General features: G+C 43.3%; 1 protein-coding gene across 2 annotated transcripts in view; it reads left to right on the forward strand.

The window, feature by feature from the left end:
• Positions 1 to 23,819, forward strand: part of SCFD1 (sec1 family domain containing 1) — a 150,142-nt gene that overhangs the window by 48,485 nt on the left and 77,838 nt on the right. For both annotated transcript variants that reach the window (XM_048852399.2, XM_048852400.2), the window contains exons 11-14: positions 2,944 to 3,083; positions 4,329 to 4,419; positions 11,674 to 11,747; positions 17,735 to 17,816. In XM_048852399.2, the coding sequence (XP_048708356.1) occupies positions 2,944 to 3,083; positions 4,329 to 4,419; positions 11,674 to 11,747; positions 17,735 to 17,816 (387 nt within the window). The remainder of the gene's footprint in view (positions 1 to 2,943; positions 3,084 to 4,328; positions 4,420 to 11,673; positions 11,748 to 17,734; positions 17,817 to 23,819) is intronic.

Raw genomic sequence — 23,819 nt, forward strand, 5'->3', positions numbered from 1 at the left:
GACAGAGGGGTTTGGAGGGCGGGAGGGAGATCAGGGTTGGGGCACGGGGGGAGTGTGAGGTCTCCGTCTCGGGGTGCAGGCTCTGGAGTGGGGCTGGGGATGAGGTGTTTGGGGTGCAGTAGGGGGCTCCGGGCTGGGATCAAGGCGTTCGGAGGGTGGAAGAGGGATCAGGGCTGGGGCAGGGGTTTGGGTGCGGGGGGGGGGGGGGCAGGCTCCGGGCGGCGCTTACCTCAAGCAGCTCCCGGAAGCAACGGCATGTCCCCCTTCCTGCTCCTATGTGAAGGCACGGCCAGGCAGGTCTGCACACTGCCCCATCCACAGGCACTGCCCCTACAGCTCATTGGCCCCAGTTCCTGGACAGTGGGAGTTACGAGGACAGCACCTGCAGATGGGGCAGCACGCAGAGCCCCATGGCTGCCCAGGGCATAAGAGCTGGAGCGGGGACTTGCTGCTGCTTCTGGGAGCCGCGCGGAGCCATGGCAGGCACAGAGCCTGCCTTAGCCCCGATGCACAGCGGACCGGACTTTTAACGGCCCAGTCAGTGGTGCTCACCAGAGCCCGAGGGTCCCTTTTCGACTGGGCTTTCCGGTCGAAAACCAGACACCTGGCTACCCTACAAGCCCCTTTCATATTTTTAAAGAAGGTGTTTGTTTAATCTTATGAAACCCAAAGGTGACCCATTTTCCTCTAAAGTTATGAAGGCTGAGCAGAGGACATGTGTAGAATTTAAAATCTTGTCTAAAAGAGAATTTTCCCCTCCCCAATCACTCAAAATGAGGGTGGGGGGAGAGAGGAATAATTAATCATTCAGCATGAATGAATTAATCTCAAAACTCTGTGAGGAAGGGATTCACCATACATGGTGAGTGGAGTGGGGGAGTGTCACCATTGCGGCCCTATCTCCAGATGGTGTTCAGGATTGGAGATCTGTTTGTAGGGAGTGAGTGTGACTCATTTGCTCACCTACATTTTTTACTTCCACAACCAGAGGGAATCCATTCAACCATTATAGTCAATGTAGAGATGCCATACTGACAAGAGAATGGGGAGAGGGTTACAAGAGGCTTTTTGGAAACATTCAGACAGCCATGTCTTCTGAATGAGATCTGTAGTTTCTGGGGTCAGAATCTCGCCTGTTTCCATGTGGATTCTTCAGACAGAATCATCTGTTGAAAATACTGAGTATAACCATAGAATTTTCCTCTCGGTGATCTCCACCAGGTCCATCTTGTTCAGGTTTTTGCAGCAGGGAAAAACTTGGTCTCTCAGTACTGCATCCACAATTTTGGTGTAATTGGATCATCATCATTAGACTACAACATTTCTCTACAACACTGAGGAAACCTAAGGCAGCCCTGTACAAATACGTTCTAAATTACTGAATTGCCTGTACAAATCCCATATGAAAACCTGTGCACCTTCTACAGTGCATTTATAGAATCATTTTAAGTCAGACAACTCCAGTTTACATACAGAAAGCAAAGTAGGTTATCATGTCTACTTAGGAAATCTCTGTGTGTGCTCTTGAATGTGAATTGGACAGGACAAATATGCTTGCACTCACTGGAAATTCTTTTTCTATTATAGCTTCAAATTACTTTGAATAAACTACACCAGGCTCCTAACTCTGCTTATGTTATCTTAGGTTGGTTAGTAAACTTCTTCTGGCTGGTGCACAGATATTTAACAAAAATAGGTGCTTTTGGTTACCCTAGAATAAATAGTAAAATAAAACATTTGCTCAATGGAAAAGACTGGTGGCAAAATAGTCTATTTTAAAACATTAAGGAAGAAAGATTATACATACAGCCTAGAGATTTTTAGAGAGGATTTGTGTTAGGATATAGATATTCAGGCCTGTCTCTAAAGGCCTATACTTTAAGAATTTAGGTGTATTCTTAACACTTGGCTAGTTAGAGGTATAAAAGAAAGAATCAAAATCACTGTCTGCCAGTGTAAGGTCCTTCTCTTACTGTGACAGTGTGAGGCCCTGTTCTTAGGCTAAGATCTTCGGCTAAGCAACAGAGGCAGCCATAAGCTGGGAAGCGACTGGTCACATCTTCACATTCCAAACTAGTCACATTGAAAGCAGGTGCTATTGGGCTGTTACGAATACACTCCTGTCCTGATAATGCCTGTCACCTCCAGAGAAAGGGAAGTGCCTAGAAAATGTAAAAGGAAACTTAGTTTGATAGCATCCTGTCTGGCAAGAACTCACTTATCAATAGCTGGGATGTGAAATCCTCATGTCTTTGTTGTTCTGTCACTGTAGTCCCCATTTCCCTATTGTTTGTCTGTATAATCTCTGTCTGGTTCTGAGATTGTTTCCGTCTGCTGTATAATTAATTTTGCTGGGTATAAACTAATTAAGGTGGGATATAATTGGATATAATCATGTTACAATATGTTAGGATTGGTTAGTTAAATTTCAGGAAAACGATTGGTTAAAGTATAGCTAAGCAGAACTCAAGTTTTACTATATAGTCTGCAGTCAATCAGGAAGTGAGTGGGTGTGTGGGGGAAATGGGAACAGGGAATGGGGGTGGGGAAATTGGAATCATGTTTGGCTAAGGGCAGGAATGGGAACAGGGACACAGGTGTAAGGCTCTGTGGTGTCAGAGCTGGGAAGGGAGACACTAAGGAAGGAAACTGGAATCATACTTGCTGGAAGTTCACCCCAATAAACATCAAATTGTTTGCACCTTTGGACTTCGGGTATTGTTGCTCTCTGTTCATGCGAGAAGGACCAGGGAAGTAAGTGGGTGAAGGAATAAGCCCGCTAATAATTTGTAATGTCCATTTCATTTGGAAGATCTATCATAGGATTTCATCAAAATAAACATATACAGGTCTTCTAGTTATTTTGATTCATGATAAGAATATTTTTGATTCTCAGTTTTGGATTGAAATTGTGGATGTTTAATTAAGATTATTCTTTTCTAGGATTTCCATTTGAACAGAGTTAATCTAGAGGAATCTTCAGGAATGGAAAATTCTCCAGCAGGGGCTAGACCAAAGAAAAAGAATAAAAAATCATATGACTTAACTCCAGCTGATAAATTTTGGCAAAAGCATAAAGGCAGGTGAGCGGAACAATTCCAGATTTTATATTTAAATTAGTCAACTTCTAATGAAGAATTACCCTTAACATACTAATATTTTTTCCATATCTTTGAGGAAGCTTGATAGAGAGTCATATCTGTGCAAATGAGGGTCATAAGCCACATTACTCTACCCAAAGAACTTTGTGTAATTTCATAAAATTAGGTATGTCTGGTATAGTGCAATCTATGTAAATAGTGTAGAGGAATTAATCTCATTTTAAGGAATTCACTAGCAGTTTTACTTAGTTTAGGAATGTTTAAATGTTCTTTTGAATAAAGCGTACAAGTGACAAATCTGTTTGCAAATTGAGTAGATGCTTTCTATTTAATTCTAAAGGTACTGTTAGCCCAGTTTCTCATGTACCTGTGGAGTAAGATTTGATTTGTGAAAAAGCTTTGAAATGTGTTCCCAATTCAGGGGGAAAATCAGATTGGATTTATAGGGAGAAATGGAGTTCTTTGATAATACGGAAAATGCTAAATTAAACATAATCACTTAATTCTTATGATTCATAAACAAGGTAGTAGAGTGCACTGGATATGCTAAGAAAGAGTTTTATGTGACTAAAGCTATAAAAAAATGGAAACTGAAACTCTGCTGTGTAGTGTGGTCTGGTCACATTATTAGATTTAAAGAAAGATGTCAATCTGATCCATTTGGATATCCCAGTACTTTACTGTTCCGAATGTTTATGAAAATGAAATTACTTATGATAGAGACCTCATGACTAGTAGATTTAATTCCTTCAGGTAAAATAGTTGAGGAATTGCTTTATACTAATCCTTACCTATTTCAGTAGCTTTACTTTTAGGGTTTTGTGGAAATACATATAATATCTACAGCAATTTGAAACACTGATGTTAGTGGATCTGCTGGGATAGTAATTTTACCTCTTCGTATTCATCTGCTTTGGGGGGATTTTTTTATTATCTAGAGAGTATGCATCTATGGTGCCATCACTATGTATTAATTTTTATAAGTGGATTTAATAAAGCATATAAAAAGTAATGGATATTTGTACTGAAAGCTTAAGCATACGTTTGATTAATTTCATATATTCGTTATTTTCTGTATGTTTGATGCTTCATTATTATAGTAGTGAATTGGTATTTCATAAACATATCTGAAAGGCATTTCAACCGTTATTTTGATCATACAAACCATATGGTGGTTCTGCTTAAATTTGACTGTTTAACAGAACCTGATATGTAATATTGCTTTAGTCCTTTCCCAGAGGTAGCAGAGTCTGTTCAGCAAGAGCTGGAATCCTACAGAGCTCAAGAAGATGAGGTCAAAAGGCTTAAAAGTATTATGGTAAGGTTTAACATACATATTTTTTGTTTAACATATTTTGTTTTTATATAAATTATGAGAATACTTGTATAGGGCTTTGTTCCATGCTTTGGAAACATCAGCATCAACAAATGTTGTTCTTCGAGTGATGGTCCCTACATGGATTCCAAGCATGGGTGTGCATGCATGCCATGCGCCGGAGCCGGAACTATTGCTAGTAATATCCATTGATCCGCATGTGCATCAGCTACGTGGCACGTCCAAGGCTTTAAGAGGCTGTGCAGGTCAACGCTGCTCCAGTTCCCTTTTACCACTGCATGGCCAGAGTTGGAATCTCTCTTCCTCGGTGCTCTTAGCTTGATAAAAGAACTGCTTTTGTCCATTGTACATAGTTTTTCTTTAGTTTAGTAGTGGTCTGTTCATTATTAATTAATTGGCTGGTTACTTTCCGTTGGACTTCTCTCTGGGGACTTCCCCCCTCCCCCCCCAGCTCGGGGACTGTACTCTGGCAAGCTGGGTTTAAATACTGCGCCTCATGCCCGTGCTCCTTCTCTGTGAGCAATGAGCACCAATTTTGTCTTTATTGCCTTGGCAAGGCTCACATTGCTGCCCATTGCTCCATCTGCCAATTATTCCCACCATGCACCCGGGAGGCTAGAGAACTCTGCCTCCGCAAACACCTCATGGAAGAGATAATGCGCCCAAGTGCATGCCCATATCCAGGACCTATGGATCCACTGGAATGGCATTCGACACCGGCGTGAGCACCTCTCTGGGGTCTTCCCACCCAGCACTGGTGCACCCACCAAAAGCCCACCGTGTGCACATAAAGCGCATCCATGGGCACAAGGGTGGCTCCCCAGCGGGGACAGCCCCCAAGCTCAGTGTTGCCTCCTCAAGCCATGCCAGATTGGGTAAGAAGTCGCGCGCCGACTTGGACACTCCCGCTCTGAAGAAGTCCCGCTCCGAGCACAAGTCCAAGCTGTGCTGGTGCCAGCCCCAGTGACTGGCTCACCGCCGGTGCCCCCAGTTCCGTCCACTCCACCGGCCCTGTCTGGACTTGCCTGCCTGGTGCCGTGCATGCCAGGACTCTTGTCCCCCCACTGTCACGGTGCGGGACTCACCCCTGTGGCGCCTCCTGCTGGTCTCTCAGAGAATTAGCTCTTCCAGCCTCCAGAGCGCCCTCTGCAGGCCGGTGTCCCACTTGCCGCTGGCCCCGTGTCCCTCCCAGACCCCCGGACCTCTTTTACCCAGGGTGCTGCCCCCTGGCAGTACCCCCACAGTCTCTGGGTCTCCCCTCCCCAGGGAACCCCCACCTGCTATCCCCACCTTGCCTCAGGTTTTGGCTACTGCCAGTCAACATTGAGCCCCCGCACACTGGGGCGGACTGCAATGTATAAGCCAATCATCACAGGCAAGAGGGGTTTGGACCTGCTGCCTTGGCCTACCCGTGGGCTGCTCTGTTGCAACCCCAGTATCTTGTCTTAGGCCGTCTGCCAGGCCTGCAGCCTGGGGCTTTTCCAGTCTGGAGCCTCCCAGCTCCTCTGGCCTTCCCCAGCCCTGCCCCACTCCAGGTACCTTCTCAAGTTCCCCAGCAGCCAGGCCCATCTCCCAAGACGTATGCTCCTGGCCCAGTGCCCTCTTATAAGGACCGGCTGAGCCCTGATTGGGGCGTGGCCACAGCTGAGCCTGCTTCCCCAATCAGCCTGGGAACTGCTTGCTCCCAGCCACAACCCTCTCCAGGGCTGTTTTAAGCCCTTTAAGGCTGGAGCAGGTGACCACCCCGCTACACCCCCCCACACACACACTGATGGCTAAGTTTAAGTTTAAGATCCTCCTACCCAGACCCCACGTTCTCACCCGTGCGGTCCTTCAGTCTGGACCCTTGGTGCCAACTGTACCCTCCAATATACGCCCCACCAGCCGACCCGTGGTACCCCTACACCTTGTCACCACCACTGCCTGGTGACCCCTATGCCTGGCTCTATTGGGCTGCCTGGAAGCCCTATCATGAGCATGGAATGCCATCTCACTCATGGCACTGGCTGTCCCTGACGCACACAGCCCCTCCCTTTGTCTTCGAGGACCCTTCAGCCATCTCCGCTCTAGCGGCACCAGCAGGCACCTTCGCCAGCACCAGTCCATATGGGCGCCTCCTCGTCTCTGGGACGATGCTATCATTTTCTCCTCTCTCTCACCTCCTGCCAACCTCATGCCGTACCAGGACTTACTTTGGTGAATGGCCACATCCCTCAGTCTGCCTGTTGAATTCCTAGACATCTTACAATCTTCTGGACCCTCGTGTACCACACTCTCTGTTCACAACACCCTTCTACAACCGGCCCAGACCATCTGGCACACCCCAGCCTCCTGTGCCCCAACACCGAAACAGGCAGAACACCAGTACTTCATGCCCTCTAAGGGCACAGACTTTCCTTTCACCCACATGCCCCCCAACTCCCTGGTGGTCCAAGCCGTGACCAAGCACACCCGCCAGCAACACCTACGATCCAAGCCCCCTGGTCAGGCCGCCAAGAACGGGACACCAGATCTACTTTTCTGCTGGCCTCCAATTCCACATTGCCAGCTACCAAGCCATCCTGGCCAAGTATGACTTCTTTTTATACTCCAAACTCATGGACTTCCAGGCCTTCCTCCCTCCAGAGAGGCAGCAGGACTTCCAACGTCAACTGGATGAAGGCAAGTTAGTGGCCAAGGTCACTCTCCAGGACATGGTCAATGCTGCCTATACTGCGTCCCGCTCTCTGGCATCTGGGCTCATACTTTGCCAGGACTCCTGGCTCCAATCTAGTGGCTTCCCAAAAGAGGTCCAAACCACCCTTGAGAACCTCCCCTTCAACAACCACAAGTTCAGAAACAAAACTGACGAGTCCTTCCATTCCCTCAAGGACTCTAGTACCACCTTATGCCACGTACCAGCCCGTACCACCAGCACCCACCATATTCTTCTCAACATCGTCTGTGTTCCCAATTACCTCGCTAATCTACTACTACTACTCCTTCTACTTCCACGCTGCCTCAAGGTTCCTTCAAGCAGCCCTTTTGCCTCCTTCCCCAAGACCCACGAACCTCCCCCATCTCTTCTCACTACTCCACGGGTGGTTTTCGGGGGTCACCTTGGCCTCATCACTCGCAACTGGGGAAAGATTACCACCAACGGCTGGGTGCTGGACATTGTCTACCAGGGATACGTCATCTAATTTCTCTCCTTCCCGCCTCGCTGCCCACCTCAGGAGCACCCTGCCATGTTATCACACTCTAACTTCCTCTGAGAGGAAGCGGATGCCCTCATCCAGAAGGGCACTATAGAACTCATTCCACAGTGCTGCCATGGCCACGGCTTGTATTCCTCCTATTTCCTCATGTCAAAGAAAGGGGATGGCTTTTGCCCTATCTTGGACCTCTGAACAAATTTATTTGCAAGTTCCATTTTCGGGTGGTCACCCTCCCTTTCATTATCCCCTCCCTTTCCCATGGAGCCTGGTTCACAGCTCTTGATACAATTTCCATATTGACATCCAGCCTGCTCATTGCAAATTCCTCTGCTTCACGGTCAACTGTTCTCACTACCAGTTCCGGGTTCTGCCCTTCGGGATTGCTACCGCCCCCAGCATCTTCACAAAGGTCTTTGCTGTCATGGCAGCTTACATGCGCCACCTAGGTCACTCGGTGTTTCCGTACCTAGACTATTGGCTCCTCGCAGCATCATTCCTATTCCGTCTTCTTACCACTCTTCATTCCTATTCCGTCTTCTTACCACTCTGTGTGCCGTCCTTGACACCCTAGGAATTTTCATCAACGGGGAGAAGACGATCATCGCCCCAACCGCTCTCTCACCTTTGTAGGTGCTCGCCTGGACTCTGTCGTGGCCTGCCCTTTCCTTCCCTCCGATTGCTTCACTGGTCTCCCCGCCCTTATCGCACAGTTCTGCCACCGCCCTCGCACATGCATCCGTCACGGCCTCTCCCTTCTGGACAATATGGCGGCCTGCACGTCTTTCACACTACGCCCATCTCGATCTGCGCTGCCTCCAACTGTGGCTCCGCTCTGTCTACAACCCGCAGTTCAACAAACAGGTCCTCATTCCCCCACCAGTTCTCACCTGGTGGTGCAACCCATCCACAGTCTTAGCCACCGTTCCCTTTACCGTCGTGACAGATGCCTCACTCATCGGATGGGGCACTCATCTGGCCAACCACATGGCTCAGGGCCTCTGGTCACCCAGGCAGGTGCAGATGCATATCAACAACTTACAACTGCAGGTCGTCCACTTTGCCTGCTGGGCTTTCTTGCCCCTCCTTTGATCTCGCCATGTGCAACTTTTGTCAGACAACATGACAGCAGTTGTTTACATCAACAGACAAGGCGGAGCCCAGTCCTTTCTACAGAGGCCATCCTCCTGTGGAACTGGTGCCTCGGCACAACATCACGCTGAAGACCTGTTCACCACCCCAGCAGCAGCAACTCCCTGGCTGACGTGCTCAGCCACTCCTTCCATGCCAATCATAAGTGGGAACTTCACTACCCCACTCTTTGGTCCCTCTTCCGCCCGTGGGGCATGCCAAGTTGGGACCTCTTTGCCACACCGGAGATCCACAAGCTTCCCCTCTTTTGCTCCGGGGAGCCCTCGGCCTCGGCTCCCAGGGCAATGCCCTCCTCAATCCCTGGACCCCTGGGCTACACTATGACTTCCTGCCTATTCCTCTGCTTCCCCAAGTCCTCCGCAAAGTGCAGCACGATCACGCGAATCATCTTCTTATAGCCCCCTTCTGTCCTGACCAGTATTGGTACACGGATCTCCTCCATCTCTCTGTTCGTCCTCTAATCCATCTCCCAGACGTTCCAGATCTCCTCAAACAAGCGCACGGCCATCTGCATCATCCCATCCTGAGTCCTCTCCATCTCATGGCCTGGTATTTGGATGGGGCTCACGCATAGGCAACATATGCTCCTCTCCTATTCGTGACATCCTTACGCATAGTCACTGTCCATCTACTAGGAACTATATCTAGTCCATCTATCAAGCCAGATGGCACCATTTTACTGCCTGGGTACAGCACCACCAGCTCTAGTTGGACTCTGTTTCCATTCCCACCATTCTGGATTACTTCCTCCATCTTTGGCAGTCAGGTCTTGCCCACTCCTCTGTCCACATCCACCTGGCAGTGCTCAGTGCTTTCCTTCCTCCTGTGGATGGTTTCTCCATCTTCACTCACCCGATTACCTCCCGTTTCCTTCGCGGCTTTCTCAGTGCCTTTCCCACCGTCTGGAAGCCTACTACTTCCTGAGACTGTAACCTCGTCCTCTCAACCCTCACCAAACTGCCATTTGAGCCACTCGCAACCTGCTCCCTTGCCCATCTTTCCATGAAGGTGATCTTTTTGGTGGCCATCGCCTCTGCAAGATGAGTTAGTGAACTGGTGGCCATGATGGCGGAGCCCCCCTTTACAGTCTTTCACCAGGACACGGTCTTCCCACATCTCCATCCCAAATTCCTCCCCGAAATCGCCTCTCCATTTCACCTCAATCAGTGTATGCACCTCCTTATCTTCTACCTTAAGTCACATGCCTCTCCCAGGAATGTGCTTTTCACATCCTAGATGTTCACTGAGCATTGGCCTTTTACTTCCAGCACACCCATGACTTCCGGGCCTTCCCCTGGCTTTTTATTGCCATTGCGGAGCGTTGCCGTGGCTGCGCCCTTTCGTCGCAACGCTTCCCTTATTGCATCACAGACTGCTACATGCTCTCCTGTACTCCATGTGGGCTCACGTTGCTACATCCATCTTCCTGGCAGATGTCCCATGACATGACATCTGCAGAGCAACCACATGGGCCTCGGTCGACACCTTTACCACCCATTATGCCATTGCTTCTACCACATCAATGGATGCTGCAGTGGGCCATGCTGTTCTCCGCACTTCTTCGAGCACTTGCGCCGGCCTCCTACCTGAGCGCTGCTCGCTACTCTCTGATGCTTGAAATCCAAATAGGGACCATCACTCGAAGAAGAAGAGGTTACTTACTGTAACTGGAGGTTCTTTGAGATGTGTGGTCTATCTGGATTCCAATCCTGCCCTCCTTCCCCTCTGCTCCGGGCTTCTCTGCGTCAACCCACGCAGCCTCCTAAAGCCTCTGACACACCACACGGCGATGCACTATGCACGCGCAGCTCAATGGATGCTACTATGAACAATTCCGGCTTCAGCACGTGGCACACATGCGCACCCACGCTGGAATCCACATAGGGACCGCGCATTCTGAAGAACTTCCAATTATAGTAAGTAACCCCCTCTCCTTTAGCTTATGCCAGTTCTCACTATCTTGACCGTCACATTCTGGGAAGGGAAGCACTTTGGATGTAAAATGATGATAGGGTGCCATGAATTTGGGGGAAAATGAACATTTTAGCATGCAGCCAGATAAAGTATACTTTAAAACCAGGTTTTTAGAAAACTTAAATTAATAAAAGAAGATCATGCATGTGGAAGACTTCAAGCCATTGTGAAATATCACTTCATCCTTTGAAGTGAATGCACTATTGTAAATACATAAACATGATTATGTGCCTGAATTTATTGTGATGATAATGCAGCATTTCCAAATGAGACTCAGAAGGATATGTTCATAAAAGTATTCAGTGACTCACAGAGTTACAGGACTGCTGTTGTAAATAATCAGTTTAACAACACTGATCTCTTAATATGTATAAGAGACTTAATTATTTAAGTATTTGAAAAAAATTGTAATGTGGGGTAACCAGGTTCATATGTTAACAGCCACTCCAAAAATGCACAGCAATTTTAATCTGAGTCGGGTTTGAAGACAAACATGTTGAAAATAGCTCCTCCTAAATTAGTTGTAAGGTGGTAATAGACTTTGGTCTTGATCCAAACACCTTGATAATGTTCTTTCTGTACCACCATATCCAAAGTGGTGAGGGACTTCTCCATGAGCTGTGAAATTCTTCAAATTATTATCTAAAATGGATTATGGCCTTTAGGAAGCCCACCTTCCTCTTTGTTTCGAATGACATCTGTACAATGTGGTTTTTCTAACTCCTAGACTTTTTCATTTATAATTTTAATTAAAATTTTTTGGCCAATAAGTTCTTTATGGATGTGCGTAGTAGAAGTATTATTCTCCCGACACTGTCAGTGTGAGAAAATAGAGAAGAAATAAATTAACATATTTACAAATATGGTTTTTGTCTCCAGTATACATGGATGTACCTTAATGAAACTCTTTCCACAGGGAATTGAAGGGGAGGATGAAGGAGCAATAAGTATGCTTTCTGATAATACAGCTAAGCTAACTTCAGCTGTTAGGTAAGTAATTAATAAAGCACTAGTAGTGTAGATAAAATAGCTTTCCATTAGGTATATTTTCCGCTGTTCTGATTTTAATATCTCCTGATGATTTTACCAACTTTCAAAAAATCAATTGGAATGTTAAGCAAGAATTTAGATGTTTGTTGCCCGGTATGGCAAAACCTCAAAAAATAGACTTTGGAGGAGATTGTTCTTTCAGTGATTATCTGCATGGATTCTGCTTCTGGTGCACATGCAGTCCATTCGTGTGAGATTGGATTCTACTGGCCAGCAGAACCCATTGGGATTAGATGTCGTCACATGCCACACCCCCATCCAAGGACTAAAGGTGTGGAGTGGGCCCAACTGCCCCTCAGTTCCTTAACTTCCTTTTTACCACCTATGGGGGTGACACCGAACCACGCACTTTACTCTTCACACTGTGAAACTAGTTGTTAGGCTAGTTTATTATATTTGAATAATTAGTGTAGTTAGCATTAATTTACAGTTGTTGTAGTTTAACACTCATTGGCAAAATGATAAGATTAATCACTAGGAATTCCGTTTAGGTGTGAAGTTACCCCATGTAACGGGTACTTAGACGCTCAGGAAGGCTAGAGAGGCTATAAAAATAGAGGACTCAACAATAATGGGGGATTTCAACTACCCCAAATCGACTGTGTACATGTCACCTCGGGAAGGGATGCAGAAATAAGGATTCTAGTTACCATTAATGACTGCTTGTTGATGCAGCTAGACCTGGAACCCCCAAGGGGAGAGACAATTTTTGATTTAATCCTAAGTGGTGCACAGGATCTGGTCCAGGAGATGAATATAGCTGAACTTCTTGGTAGCTACCATAATATAATTAATTTTAACATCCTTGTGGGTTAGGGAGAAAACCAAAAAGCCTACCATAGTAGCATTTAACTTCAGAAAGGGGAACTACACAAACGTGAGGAAGATAGTTAAACAGGAATTAAAAGGAACAGTCACGAGTGAAATGCCTGCAAGCTGCATAGAAACTTTTTAAAAACCACCATAACAGAGGCTGAAACTAAATGTATACCCCAAATTAAAAAGAATCGTAAGAGGACCCAAAAAATGCCACCATGGCTCAACAACAGAGTAAAAGAAGCAGCTAGAGGCAAAAAGGCATATAAAAATTGGAAGTCAAATCCTACTGAGGAAAACAGAAAGAAGAATAAACTCTGGTAAGTCAAGTGTAAAAGTATAATTAGGCAGGCCAAAAAAAGAATTTGAAGAGCAGCTAGGAAAAAGACTCAAAAACTAACAGCAAAATACGTTTTAAGTACATCAGAAACAGGAAGCCCGCCAAACAATCAGTAGGGCCAATGGGTAATCAAGATGCTAAAGGAGCACTCAAGGAAGACAAGGCCATTGCAGAGAAGTTAAATGAATTCTTTTTAAATGAATCAGTCTTCACTGCAGAGGATGTGAGGTAGTTTCCCACAGCTGAGACATTCTTTTTAGGTGACAGATCTGAGAGGCTATTCCAGATTGAGGTGTCTGTAGAGGAAGTTTGGGAACAAATTGATATATTAAACAGTAATATGTCACCAAAACCAGATGGTATTCACCCAAGAGTTTTGAAGGAACTCAAATACGAAATTGCAAAAATACTAACTTTGACAAGGTCCCTCACCAAAGGCTCTTAAACAAAGTAAGCAGTCATGGGATAAGAGGGACGGTCCTGTCATGGATCAGTAATTGGTTAAAAGACAAGAAACTAAGGGTTGGAATAAATGGCCAGTTTTCAGAGGGGAGAGAGGTAAATAGCTCTGTCCTCCATGGATCTGTACTGGGCCCATTGCTGTTCAATACATTCATAAATGATCTGGAAAAAGGGCTAAACAGTGAGGTGGCAAAGTTTGCAGACAATACAAAAGTACACAAGATAGTTACGTCCAAAGCTGAGACAAAGAGATACAAAGGGAGCTCACAAAATTACTTGAATGAGCAACAAAATGGCAATTGAAATTGAATGTTGACAAATGCAAAGTAAGTATAATCCCAACTATGCATACAAAATTATGGGATCTAAATTATCTGTTACCACTCAAGAAAGAGATATTGGAGTCCTTGTGGATAGTTTTCTGAAAACATCCACTCAGTGTGCAGCAGCTGTCAAAAAAGCTAACAATTTTAGGAGCCATTAGGAAAGGGATAGATAAGACAGTAAATGTCATAATGCCACTATAGAAATCCATGGTACGTCCACACCTTGAATACTGTATGCAATTTGGGTCACCCCATCTCAAAAAATATGTATTAGAAATGGAAAAGTTACCAAGACGTGCAACAAAAATGATTAAGGGTATGGGAACAGCTTCCATCTGAAGAGAGATTAAAATGACTAGCACTATTCAGTTTGGAAACGAGATGACTAAGGAGGGATATGACAGAGGTCTATGAAATCATGAATGGCGTGAAGAAAGTGAATAAGGGATTATTTACTCCTTCATGTAATGTAAGAACCAGAAGTCACCCAGTGAAATTAATAGGCAGCAGGTTTAATACCAACATGAGGAAGTACTTTTTCCACACAATGCACAGCTAATCTATGGAACTCATTGCAGTGGGATGTTGTAAAGGTCAAACTATAACTGGTTTAATAAAAGAATTAGTTAAGGTCATGGGATGATAGGTCCATCAATGACTATTATTAGCCAAGATGGTCAGGGATACAACCCCATGCTCTGGCTGTCATTAAGCCTCTGAGTGTCAGATGCTGGGAGTGGACAACAGGGGATGGATCACTTGGTGATTGCCCTGTTCTTTTCATTCCCTCTGAAACTTCTGGCATTGGCCACTGTCGGAAGACAGGATAGTGGGCTAGATGGACCATTGGTCTGACCCAGTATGGCTGAGCCAAAACCCTGACATTTTAAACATATCCCTCTTGCAAGGCTGGTATATGACCTTATGGCCCATATTGTGTCCCTCTCGTGCAATGGCTGGTCACCAAGTACCCACAGGTACCACCTGAAACTGTGGTCCATACTTACACCATGGTGAATACTCCAGGTGTCTGTTTTGTCTCAGTGAGGGACACATCTCTGACAAATGTTTAATCTGTCTCTCCTTTTCCAAAAGAATGCAGAAAGGCCTGATAGCCCTTTTCAAGCTTTCTTCTGGAGCTATCAAAAAGGGCCTCTTCAGAGTCTGAAGCTAAAAATCCTGTCAAGCTGGCTCATTTGCTCTTGGCTAATGTTCTGGTGAGATGCAGCCGTACACCAAGTCTCTGTGTTCATTCTTCATCAAAGACATTGAACCCCTAGGTCACTGAGTCTACGCCCAGTTGTTGTCAGGAAGGGGTGGGAAGGAACAGAGTTCCCAGGGTAAGCATAGACAAAGGTCACCCTCCCTAGTGCCTAGTAAGATGAGCCATGTCTCTCTGTTGGCTCATGCCCCTCAATGGAAAAGCAGTTTGCAGCCCTGACTGGATCCCTGTGATGTATTAACTGGTCACAGAGTACCGATGGTCCATATTTTCCCCAGTAATAACTCCTCAGTACTAGTGTCAATACTGTAACACTTGCTAGCAATCATCTCTGAGCCCATGACTCGGCCACCGACCTTCATGGTTCAGATGTCTCTGGTGCAGACTTTCTCAATACTGAAGATGTTTCCTGCACTGAGTCATCTTATGGTGATGACACAGCTAGAGTCACCCCTGCTATCCTTATCTGCCATTTTAAGTGCTTCTGCCTCTGGACCGATGAGTTCTGGAATTGAAACTGTGACTGGATTTTGGGAGGGCCCTAAAACACCCGAATAGTGTGACTTCGCTATTTGAGTGTTCATTTTCTTCCATCTCTTCAAAACATAGTTGGAAGATATCTGCCACCCATATACTTTGTTCTCTTGGGAGTTGTATGATCTGATAGGGAGCCCAGGGATCATCTTTCCAAGCACGTCAGGGTTCCTGTGGGAAACATTCTTTTTGGTTTCTATCCCCATGTCCTCCAGCCCTGTACTATTATAGCATGCAATCTTGGCCATTTTGGGCTCCCATCTAGAAAATCTTTCTTTACTGCTTTCTCCTTCCAGAGTTAGATCTTCGTCCACTCCACTGCCTGCCTGAACAGTGTACTACTATGCACGTGTCAGCTTTCCCCCATCCCTTGGTTTAAAAAATCCACTACAGCCTTTTTAGTTTTACATGCCAGCAGTCTGGTTCCGTTTTTTTTTTTATGTGGAGCCAATCTCTCCTGTATAGGCTACTCCTTACCCAAATGTTCCCCAGTTCTTAATAAACCTAAATCCCTCCTCCTTGTACCATCATCTCATTCATGCATTGAGACCTTGCAGTCCTGCCTGTCTTACTGGCCCTGCATGTGGAAATGTAAGTAATTCAGAAAATGCCACCATGGTGGTCCTGGACTTTGATCTGTTACCTAGCAGCCTAAATTTGCCCTCCAGTACCTCTCTCCTACCTTTCCCAATTCATTGTTACTTACATGTAGCACAACCACCAGTTGATCCCCAGCACTACCTACCGGGCCGTCTTAATATCTCGTGAGATCTGCTATCTTTACATCCAGCTGGCAATTTACTATGCAGTTCTCCAGGTTATCATAATCTGTTTCTAGTAATCAAATCCCCACTACAGTTGCCTGTCTCTTCCTAGTAAGCCCCTGCCCCCCGGAGGGATATCCTCAGTGCAAGAGGATATCATGACATCATCTGGAAGGTGGGTCCCAACTATGGGACTGTTTCCTTCTACTCCAGCTTGATGCTCTCCTGCCCCAAGATTTTCATCCTCCTTAACAGCATAGGGGCTGTTGGACAGGAGGTGGGACCACCCTACTTTGTCTCTAAAAGTCTTTTCTGTATACCCCACCGTCTCTCATTGTCCTCCAGTTCAGCCACTCTGGCCTCAAGAGCCCATACTCTGTCTCTGATGGATGTGAATTGCTCGCACCGCATGTGTACATACACCACCTGCTCCCAAGGCAAGTAGTCATACATGTTGCACTAAGTGCTCTAAAATGGGTAGCCCCCACTCTGCTGCTGATCTTCTACCTATGGTGTTTTGTTTTGTTTTGTTTTTTGTTTTTTTACTCTTGTGGCTTTTTTTTATATAGCCTACATTTAGGGTATGTTTGTTAGGTGTATTGGGTTTTTTTCTGTTTCTTCTGTCAGTTACTTTTCTTGGGGACTTGGTGCCTTTCTAATTGTTATCCCTTGGCCTTCTCTCTTTGCAGCCAAACTTTCCTTATGTTGGCAGCTCACTCAACTTGCAGGAGGCCTCTAAATTTATGCCTGTGGCTAGGCTGCACACTCTTCCCACTTCCTATTGATAAATTAGGTCCTGACCTCTATTAGTTATCCCTGTGATCAAGGATAATCACTAATAAGTGATTATTCAGATGCCACAGTGCCGAGCACCTTCTATGGGGCTATGAGTCACCAGTACAGTGTATCTGATCAATCCTTCTTGAATTGCATACCCCAGAACTAGACACAGTACTCTAGCAGTGGTTGCATCAGTGCCAAATACAGAGGTTATACGATCTCTCTACGCCTACTTGAGATACCCCTAGTTATGCATCCGAGGAAGCCTTTAGCCCTTTTGGCCATAGCATCACACTGGAATCTCATGTTCAGCTGATTATCCTGTGCCCAAAAGTCTTTTTCAGAGTAACTGCTTCTCGGACTAGTGTCCCCCCATCTTATTAGTATGGTCTGCATTCTTTGTTCCTAGTTGTATACATTTACATTTAGGTGCATTACTTTCCCCATACTGTATATACGTTAGTTGTTTTCTATCACTAAACTACAGCTACTTAAATTACCCACATTAAATATACTGTAAATGTTTCTATGAGAACCTTAACTCTTGTATTTCCTGACTCCTTTGTTTTTCAGTTTGTAACCTTCACCATTGCTTCTCATAATTTTATGCATTTATTATAGTGAATGAACAATTCCACTAGAATGTGCAACTCAGTGTTTTACTTTATATTTAATTTTTTCAGCTCTCTTCCAGAACTACTTGAAAAGAAAAGGCTCATCGATCTTCATACAAACGTTGCAACTGCTGTTTTGGAGCATATAAAGGTATCCCTGCTGTCTGTTAAAAAAATATAGAACTCCTTTATAAATCATCTTATCTCTGTCAAACCACAATACGGTTGACATTACTTAAAACTGGAGAAATAGATCAGAATCGCATGTCTTTTCAAAAATAATACCTTGGAAAGAGTTACACATTGTATGACATCATTTGGTCTTGCAAGATAAAACCATGGGAGGAACTTTAATTTCAGTGTGTATGCACAACAGGGTGAAATAAATGTATTATGACAATCTTGGGTCAAAATTGCTTACAAATTTAGTTCATTTATCTGTGATGGCTAAATTCTAGTGTTAAAATTTTAATGTGGGGTGAAGCCTGTTACAATAATATTTTAAAGCATATTTTTGCTGTGCTTTAGTTAGGCTAAGATTAGGTCATTAGTTAATGGTTTTTCTCAAAACATTTTATATAGTGGACTTGTATTAGTCATCTGAAAGTGCTGATATGAAAGAAGTTCATGACTATATGGTAAACCACATAGGGAGGGGGTAAGGAAGGATGGTCTTTTGTGGTTAAGGTGTAGACCAGGGCATCAGGAAACTGGTTTTATTCCTGTTTCTGCAGAAGACTTGCTGAATGAATCACTTGGTTCCTGATCCTATGACATCTGACTGGGCAGACCCTTGTGTCTGCATGGAGTCCGATTGAAGTCAGTAAGGTTCCATGTGGATGCAGCAGTTTCTTAAGCACTTCAGAAAATTTTACCCAATACTACTTACCTGCCTCACAAGGGGTAGGATGTTTTGAGGCTTAATTCCACTAACATTTGTCAAGTGTTTTGAGCTCTTCAGTGCAAGATGATATTCAAGTTATTTTAAACATCATGTCTATGAATGAGTTATCACTACGTTGATTTTTGTTTTGAATGTTAATGTTTCTTTGAATTTGGTTCAGCTACCAGGTGACCTGTAGTATGTTTTCTTGTAATAGTTGGCATGGAGTCGGGCATGCCAGCTTTCACACTCAGTAATTGAAAGGCAGTACAGTAGTTTCATAGAAAACGACAGTTGGCAGTGTCGACTTTTTATATGATAGTCTTGTCAGTAACCTCCCTTTTCTTGGAAAGATAATTGAGAAGGTGGTGGCAAGCCAGCTCCAGCAGCATCTTACATCTTCTACTTCTTTGGACATAAGCCAGCTTTCAGAGGGGGATGTAGAATGGAAGTAACATTAGTCTCTGTTGACTTTCCCCTCATGGAAATGGATAGAAGTCATATGTTCTTGCTAATTTTCCATTAGGTGCCATTGACTCACTTGTGTGACTTATCAGGAGTGGCAGGAATTACCTTAGGTTGGTCCCCCTCTCTCCTCCTATTGGAAAGTTCCCAGAGATTGATGAAGGATGATTTATTTTCCTCTCAGATGTGGGGTTTCAAGAAGCTCAATATTCTTACCACCTTATTGTGTATGTGCAGCTGCTGGAGCAAATCATGAAACAAAAGACATGCAATATCATCAATCTGCTAACAACACTTCTTTGTGTGTGTCCTTTTTGTTAGATCCAGAAGGAGCCATTTCCTTGCTCTCCAAATAATTGGCATTGATAAAGGCCTGGGTTAAGTTTGACTATCTTAAACCCAATCAAAATAAGATGCAGGTGATAGAGGTTGGTCTCTGGAATTACCTAAATCTAAGTCTGGTGACATAAAGATTGATATATGGCATTTCTGTAACTGCGAGTTGTTTTTCCTAGTCATTTTTCTATGGACAAGGCCTTTCTAGTCTCTGTCCTTTTAAAGTTATGGTACATAAAGGTGGGAGTGGTAGGGTATTAGCCCCCTTGGAAATGTTTTGACTTTAATAAAATTCCCAGTGCACCTAGATACTGTGGTAATGGGCTCTGTATAAATTATAATAAATAAAATAATAAACCAGGAAGTACCAAAGATTTCAGAACAGGGCAGAATGGTGAATGTACCCTGTAGCCAGGTTATTTAGGCAATTCAGCACATATATCTGTGCTCTACTCAATTTATTCTGCAAATTCACTTTTTAAATGAGCTAGAAGAATATTTACATTTTAAAAATAGATACATTTGTCCATTTTGTACATTAGAGTTTGTTTCAGCTTCAATCTACTATAAATATTTATTTAAATATTTTTATCTCTTATGAAAATGAGTGTGAAAATTCCTTAGTAACTATTGTACTGTCAGAAATGTGTAGCTCACATTTTGTTTGCTAGTATACTTCAGGAGTTTAATTTTTATTTTTAGTGTTCATGATTTTGATGTCCAGTTACAGCTGCTTTCCGCATTGCCTTGGATCATTTTCTAAGACACACCAAGAGGAAACCAGAAATTAATCACCAGCTGTAGGGTCCTGGTAGTTTTCTGGTATATCTGTTTAGTGTAAAGTTGGAAAGAATGCACCAGTTCTTCACAAAGTAGACTAGCAAATATTTATCACTGAAGCTTTGAACAAATGAAGACTTGTTTTACACTGTTTTTGCTTTTAGGAGGCTGGTGACCTAAGAAATGTAGCCTGAAGTTAATAGCGTTAAGAATAAAATTATGGATTTGCTCTTACATAGTATTCTGGGAATTTTATTTAAAGCTTTATTTTATACCTATGTTTGACAATATTAATGTATTTTTATTCTGAATACTAGAATGTATTAAATTACCACTTGAAAACAAAATGTACCCACCCATGATGTTTTACTAATGTGTTAATGTGAGGTCATATCTTAGTATCAATCTCTATATGTTAACTTCAGTGGGAGAGTTTGTGTATGGATTGATAGTAGAATGTGGCCCTTAGCTTGTAAAACTATTCTAACTCCTTTCTTACTCCACTATACTTAATAAAGCTATTTCACTATTCTAAGACAAGTAAAAAAAAATTTTTACCTTACCAGCCGAAAAAGTACAATCGCTAAAACCCCTTAAAATTATTAGTAATCATAACTGGCTATTTCTATATAGAAGATATTGATCATTCCCAACTGATTTACTTCCTTAAAATCACAGCTTTTCTTGGGATTAATCCACTGTACTTAACATATATCATTAGTCATGGATCTTTCTGTACGACTCAGGAGAACAGAGGCAGAATCTTTTGTCTGTCTGTCTCCTCCATCAAGAAAAATTCCTCCTGCGGGCATGTTTGCAGAACTGACCACCCCCTCTTCACTATCTTTGACTTCATGAAGGGAGCTGTTATTTCCTATTGCTTTCTGTTAGTCTTTAGCAAGGACTTTTTTCCCCTGGGAAATTTATTCCAGTTAGTTTTCTTTTCTCATTGAAAATTTTCTCCTTTTCTCCTCCAGTGTGCCCTTTCTCCAGAAGGGAGAGGTTCTTCATGGAAGTTTTTTGAAGAGAGTTGGCAATTCCCCTAGTCAAATGGTAGATCCCAGTCCTTTTAATGAATTGAGTGGCCCCACTGGCAAAATCAAATGGCTCCTGTTCCAGCTTCCACACTCGAGGGAATTTTGCAGGTGTTTGGGAGTGCAGTGTAGGATAGGTTGCATGAGCACCAAAAGTTTTCCCCAATATCAGTCACAGAAAAGTAGTTCCAGCTCATGGCAGCCTACTCTTAGAGATAATTTGTTAAAATTTCCAAGATTTTTAAATACAGAAAAAAGGCACAATAACATAAAGTGTGCAGATATAATTTCAGTACAAAGCCAATATCTGAATTGACAACCAGAAGCTGCTTCTAAACTGCATCAATACTTTACTGCATGAGAGAGAAGAGAAAAAAGTTACTGCAAAACAGAATTTATGATCTTGAAAATTTTTACCACTGTTCCAGTGTGCGTATTGTTGGATATACATACAGGTAAATAAATGAGGTGCAATATATTTTGTTATGTTAAAGAAACCTTAGCTTCTCTTCGTCTCTGATAATGGATAAGGGCTGAGAGAGTCCTAACTGGGAGACAGACTCAAGCCAATCCTATTGAAGTACCTCAGCTTTCATGGTGTGGGGGGGGACCCACCTCCAAAGAGAGAAAAGAACTCTCCTATTTCAGGATTTCTCTTGCTAGAAAATGGAAGCCTCTGTGGGAAGCTGACAGTAAACTACCAAGCTATGAAGTCTGCTATGCCTTATTGTAACCTGCTTGTTCACGTGTAAATCTATGAAGAAAAATTTCTCTTATAATGAATGAAATTTATAAAAGCTAAAGGTTTCTTCATGTACAAAAACCATGTGAACAATCCCATCCAACAACTTTCACCACAAAAGTAACTAATAGTTTTCGTTGTTCTCTGTTATGAGAAAGGAATTAATGAAAAATTTAAAAAATAGTTTTCTTCAATTAATATGCCCCACAACTCACTCCCAACTGGCTCTGTGCATGTTTCTGAATGGTTTAAGTGGTTTACATGTAAACATTGGCTGGACTCCAGAATCCTGAAATGACTAATGCTTATATAGGGATCTTGTCCAACTTTCCCCCGCACTTCTAGGGGTAAGAGTTTAAGCCTGCTGGCAAACTTTCCCGAAACAGATTTCAGTTGCTCTCTTCATGCTCCTCTTTTTAGAGGGGGTTAATTTCTCTTTGGATGCTTTGGAGAAATTTCCTCAAGTGCCAAAGAGTGTACTTCTTATTTTACACTCCATTACTATTATCTCTACTCAAAAGAATAGTCTCAAATTCTTCGTCAGTCCCATAAGTTAAATTAGGGCCTATAATTTGGTCTGACCACACTCCAGTAAATATTCAAGTATCAGTAAATCTAAGACTTGAACACAAGTTACGGGTAGAAAGTTATAAACATCATTCATATTTTGAACACAAATTACCCCAAACTTTGCAGGGCAGTCAGTGGAAAACCTTAATGGGTGTGACCAAGGACTATCTTTTTTCTTTGGAAATCTCTTACAATAAAATATCTTATGAACAGAAAAAAACCCACTCCAAGAGGAGATATTTAATCTTGAAACATTTTATTTAAACTAAAGGAAGAGGAAGAAACTGTCCTTATGAGAAATTGATTAGTGCTAGAGGTAAATTAAGTATAAATACCTACGTGGGAACAAATATTAATAATGAGTTTTCCAGCCTAGCAGTGGCTGGAAGTTGAAGCTAGAAAACAAATTCACACTGGAAATAAGACATACATTTTTAATAGTGAAAGTAGTTAACCATCACAACAATTTTACCGAGAGTTGTGTGAATTCTCCATCACTGAAGATAGACACCCATGGCTTATTTTTTCCTGTGCACTACTTCCCTGTTCACTTCACATCTCGTCGATGACTTTGCATGTAAATTGGCATTCACTGTGTTAGCTTACAATGCTTAATTTATATCTGACAGAGAGGTGAATAAATATCTGTAGTCTCAAAGAAAACTGACTTCTTCACCTCTGCTGGTGATTCATACCTTGATACAGAATCTTAGGGCTGGTCTACACTATACAGGTCAACATAAGGCAGCTTATGTTGACCTAATTATGTCATTGTCTATGCTACAGCCTTTCTCCCACAATGTAAGTGCCCTACTACACCAACGTAATAACTCCTCCTACACAAGAGGCATAAGGCTTATGTCGGTATAGTTAGGGTGACGCAGTGTCTGTGTAAACACTGCGTTACTTACATCCACTACTCTAAATATTGCGTATAGCTGATTCTAACCTTTATTGGTAATGATGTGGTGGAAGTGGAGATGTTAATAACTTTTTTGGAACTATCCACATAAACATTATTGGAAATCAAATTGCTCATCACTGCTTTCTTATTTTCAACATAATCTAGCACCAGTACTGGTTTTATTGGTCTCTGATACAATGTACTGTGTACCGTATTATGCCCTTCTTTATCACTGAGTATTTCTCAAAGCAAGCATTATAATTCATAGTGGAAAAATTTCTACAAGTATCTCCAGCAATAAATAATTTGTGAAAACTTAGTTAAGGAAAATTATAAGCATCAAAAAGACATCTACGTAGTATATTTAACTGCATGGCAACACCTTAACGGTACAGAATTCATACAAAATATATACCACCCACTTTGTTACTTGTATCATT

Source organism: Caretta caretta, chromosome 6, assembly GCF_965140235.1.
Source record: "Caretta caretta isolate rCarCar2 chromosome 6, rCarCar1.hap1, whole genome shotgun sequence".
In the NCBI taxonomy this organism is placed as follows: Eukaryota; Metazoa; Chordata; order Testudines; family Cheloniidae; genus Caretta; species Caretta caretta.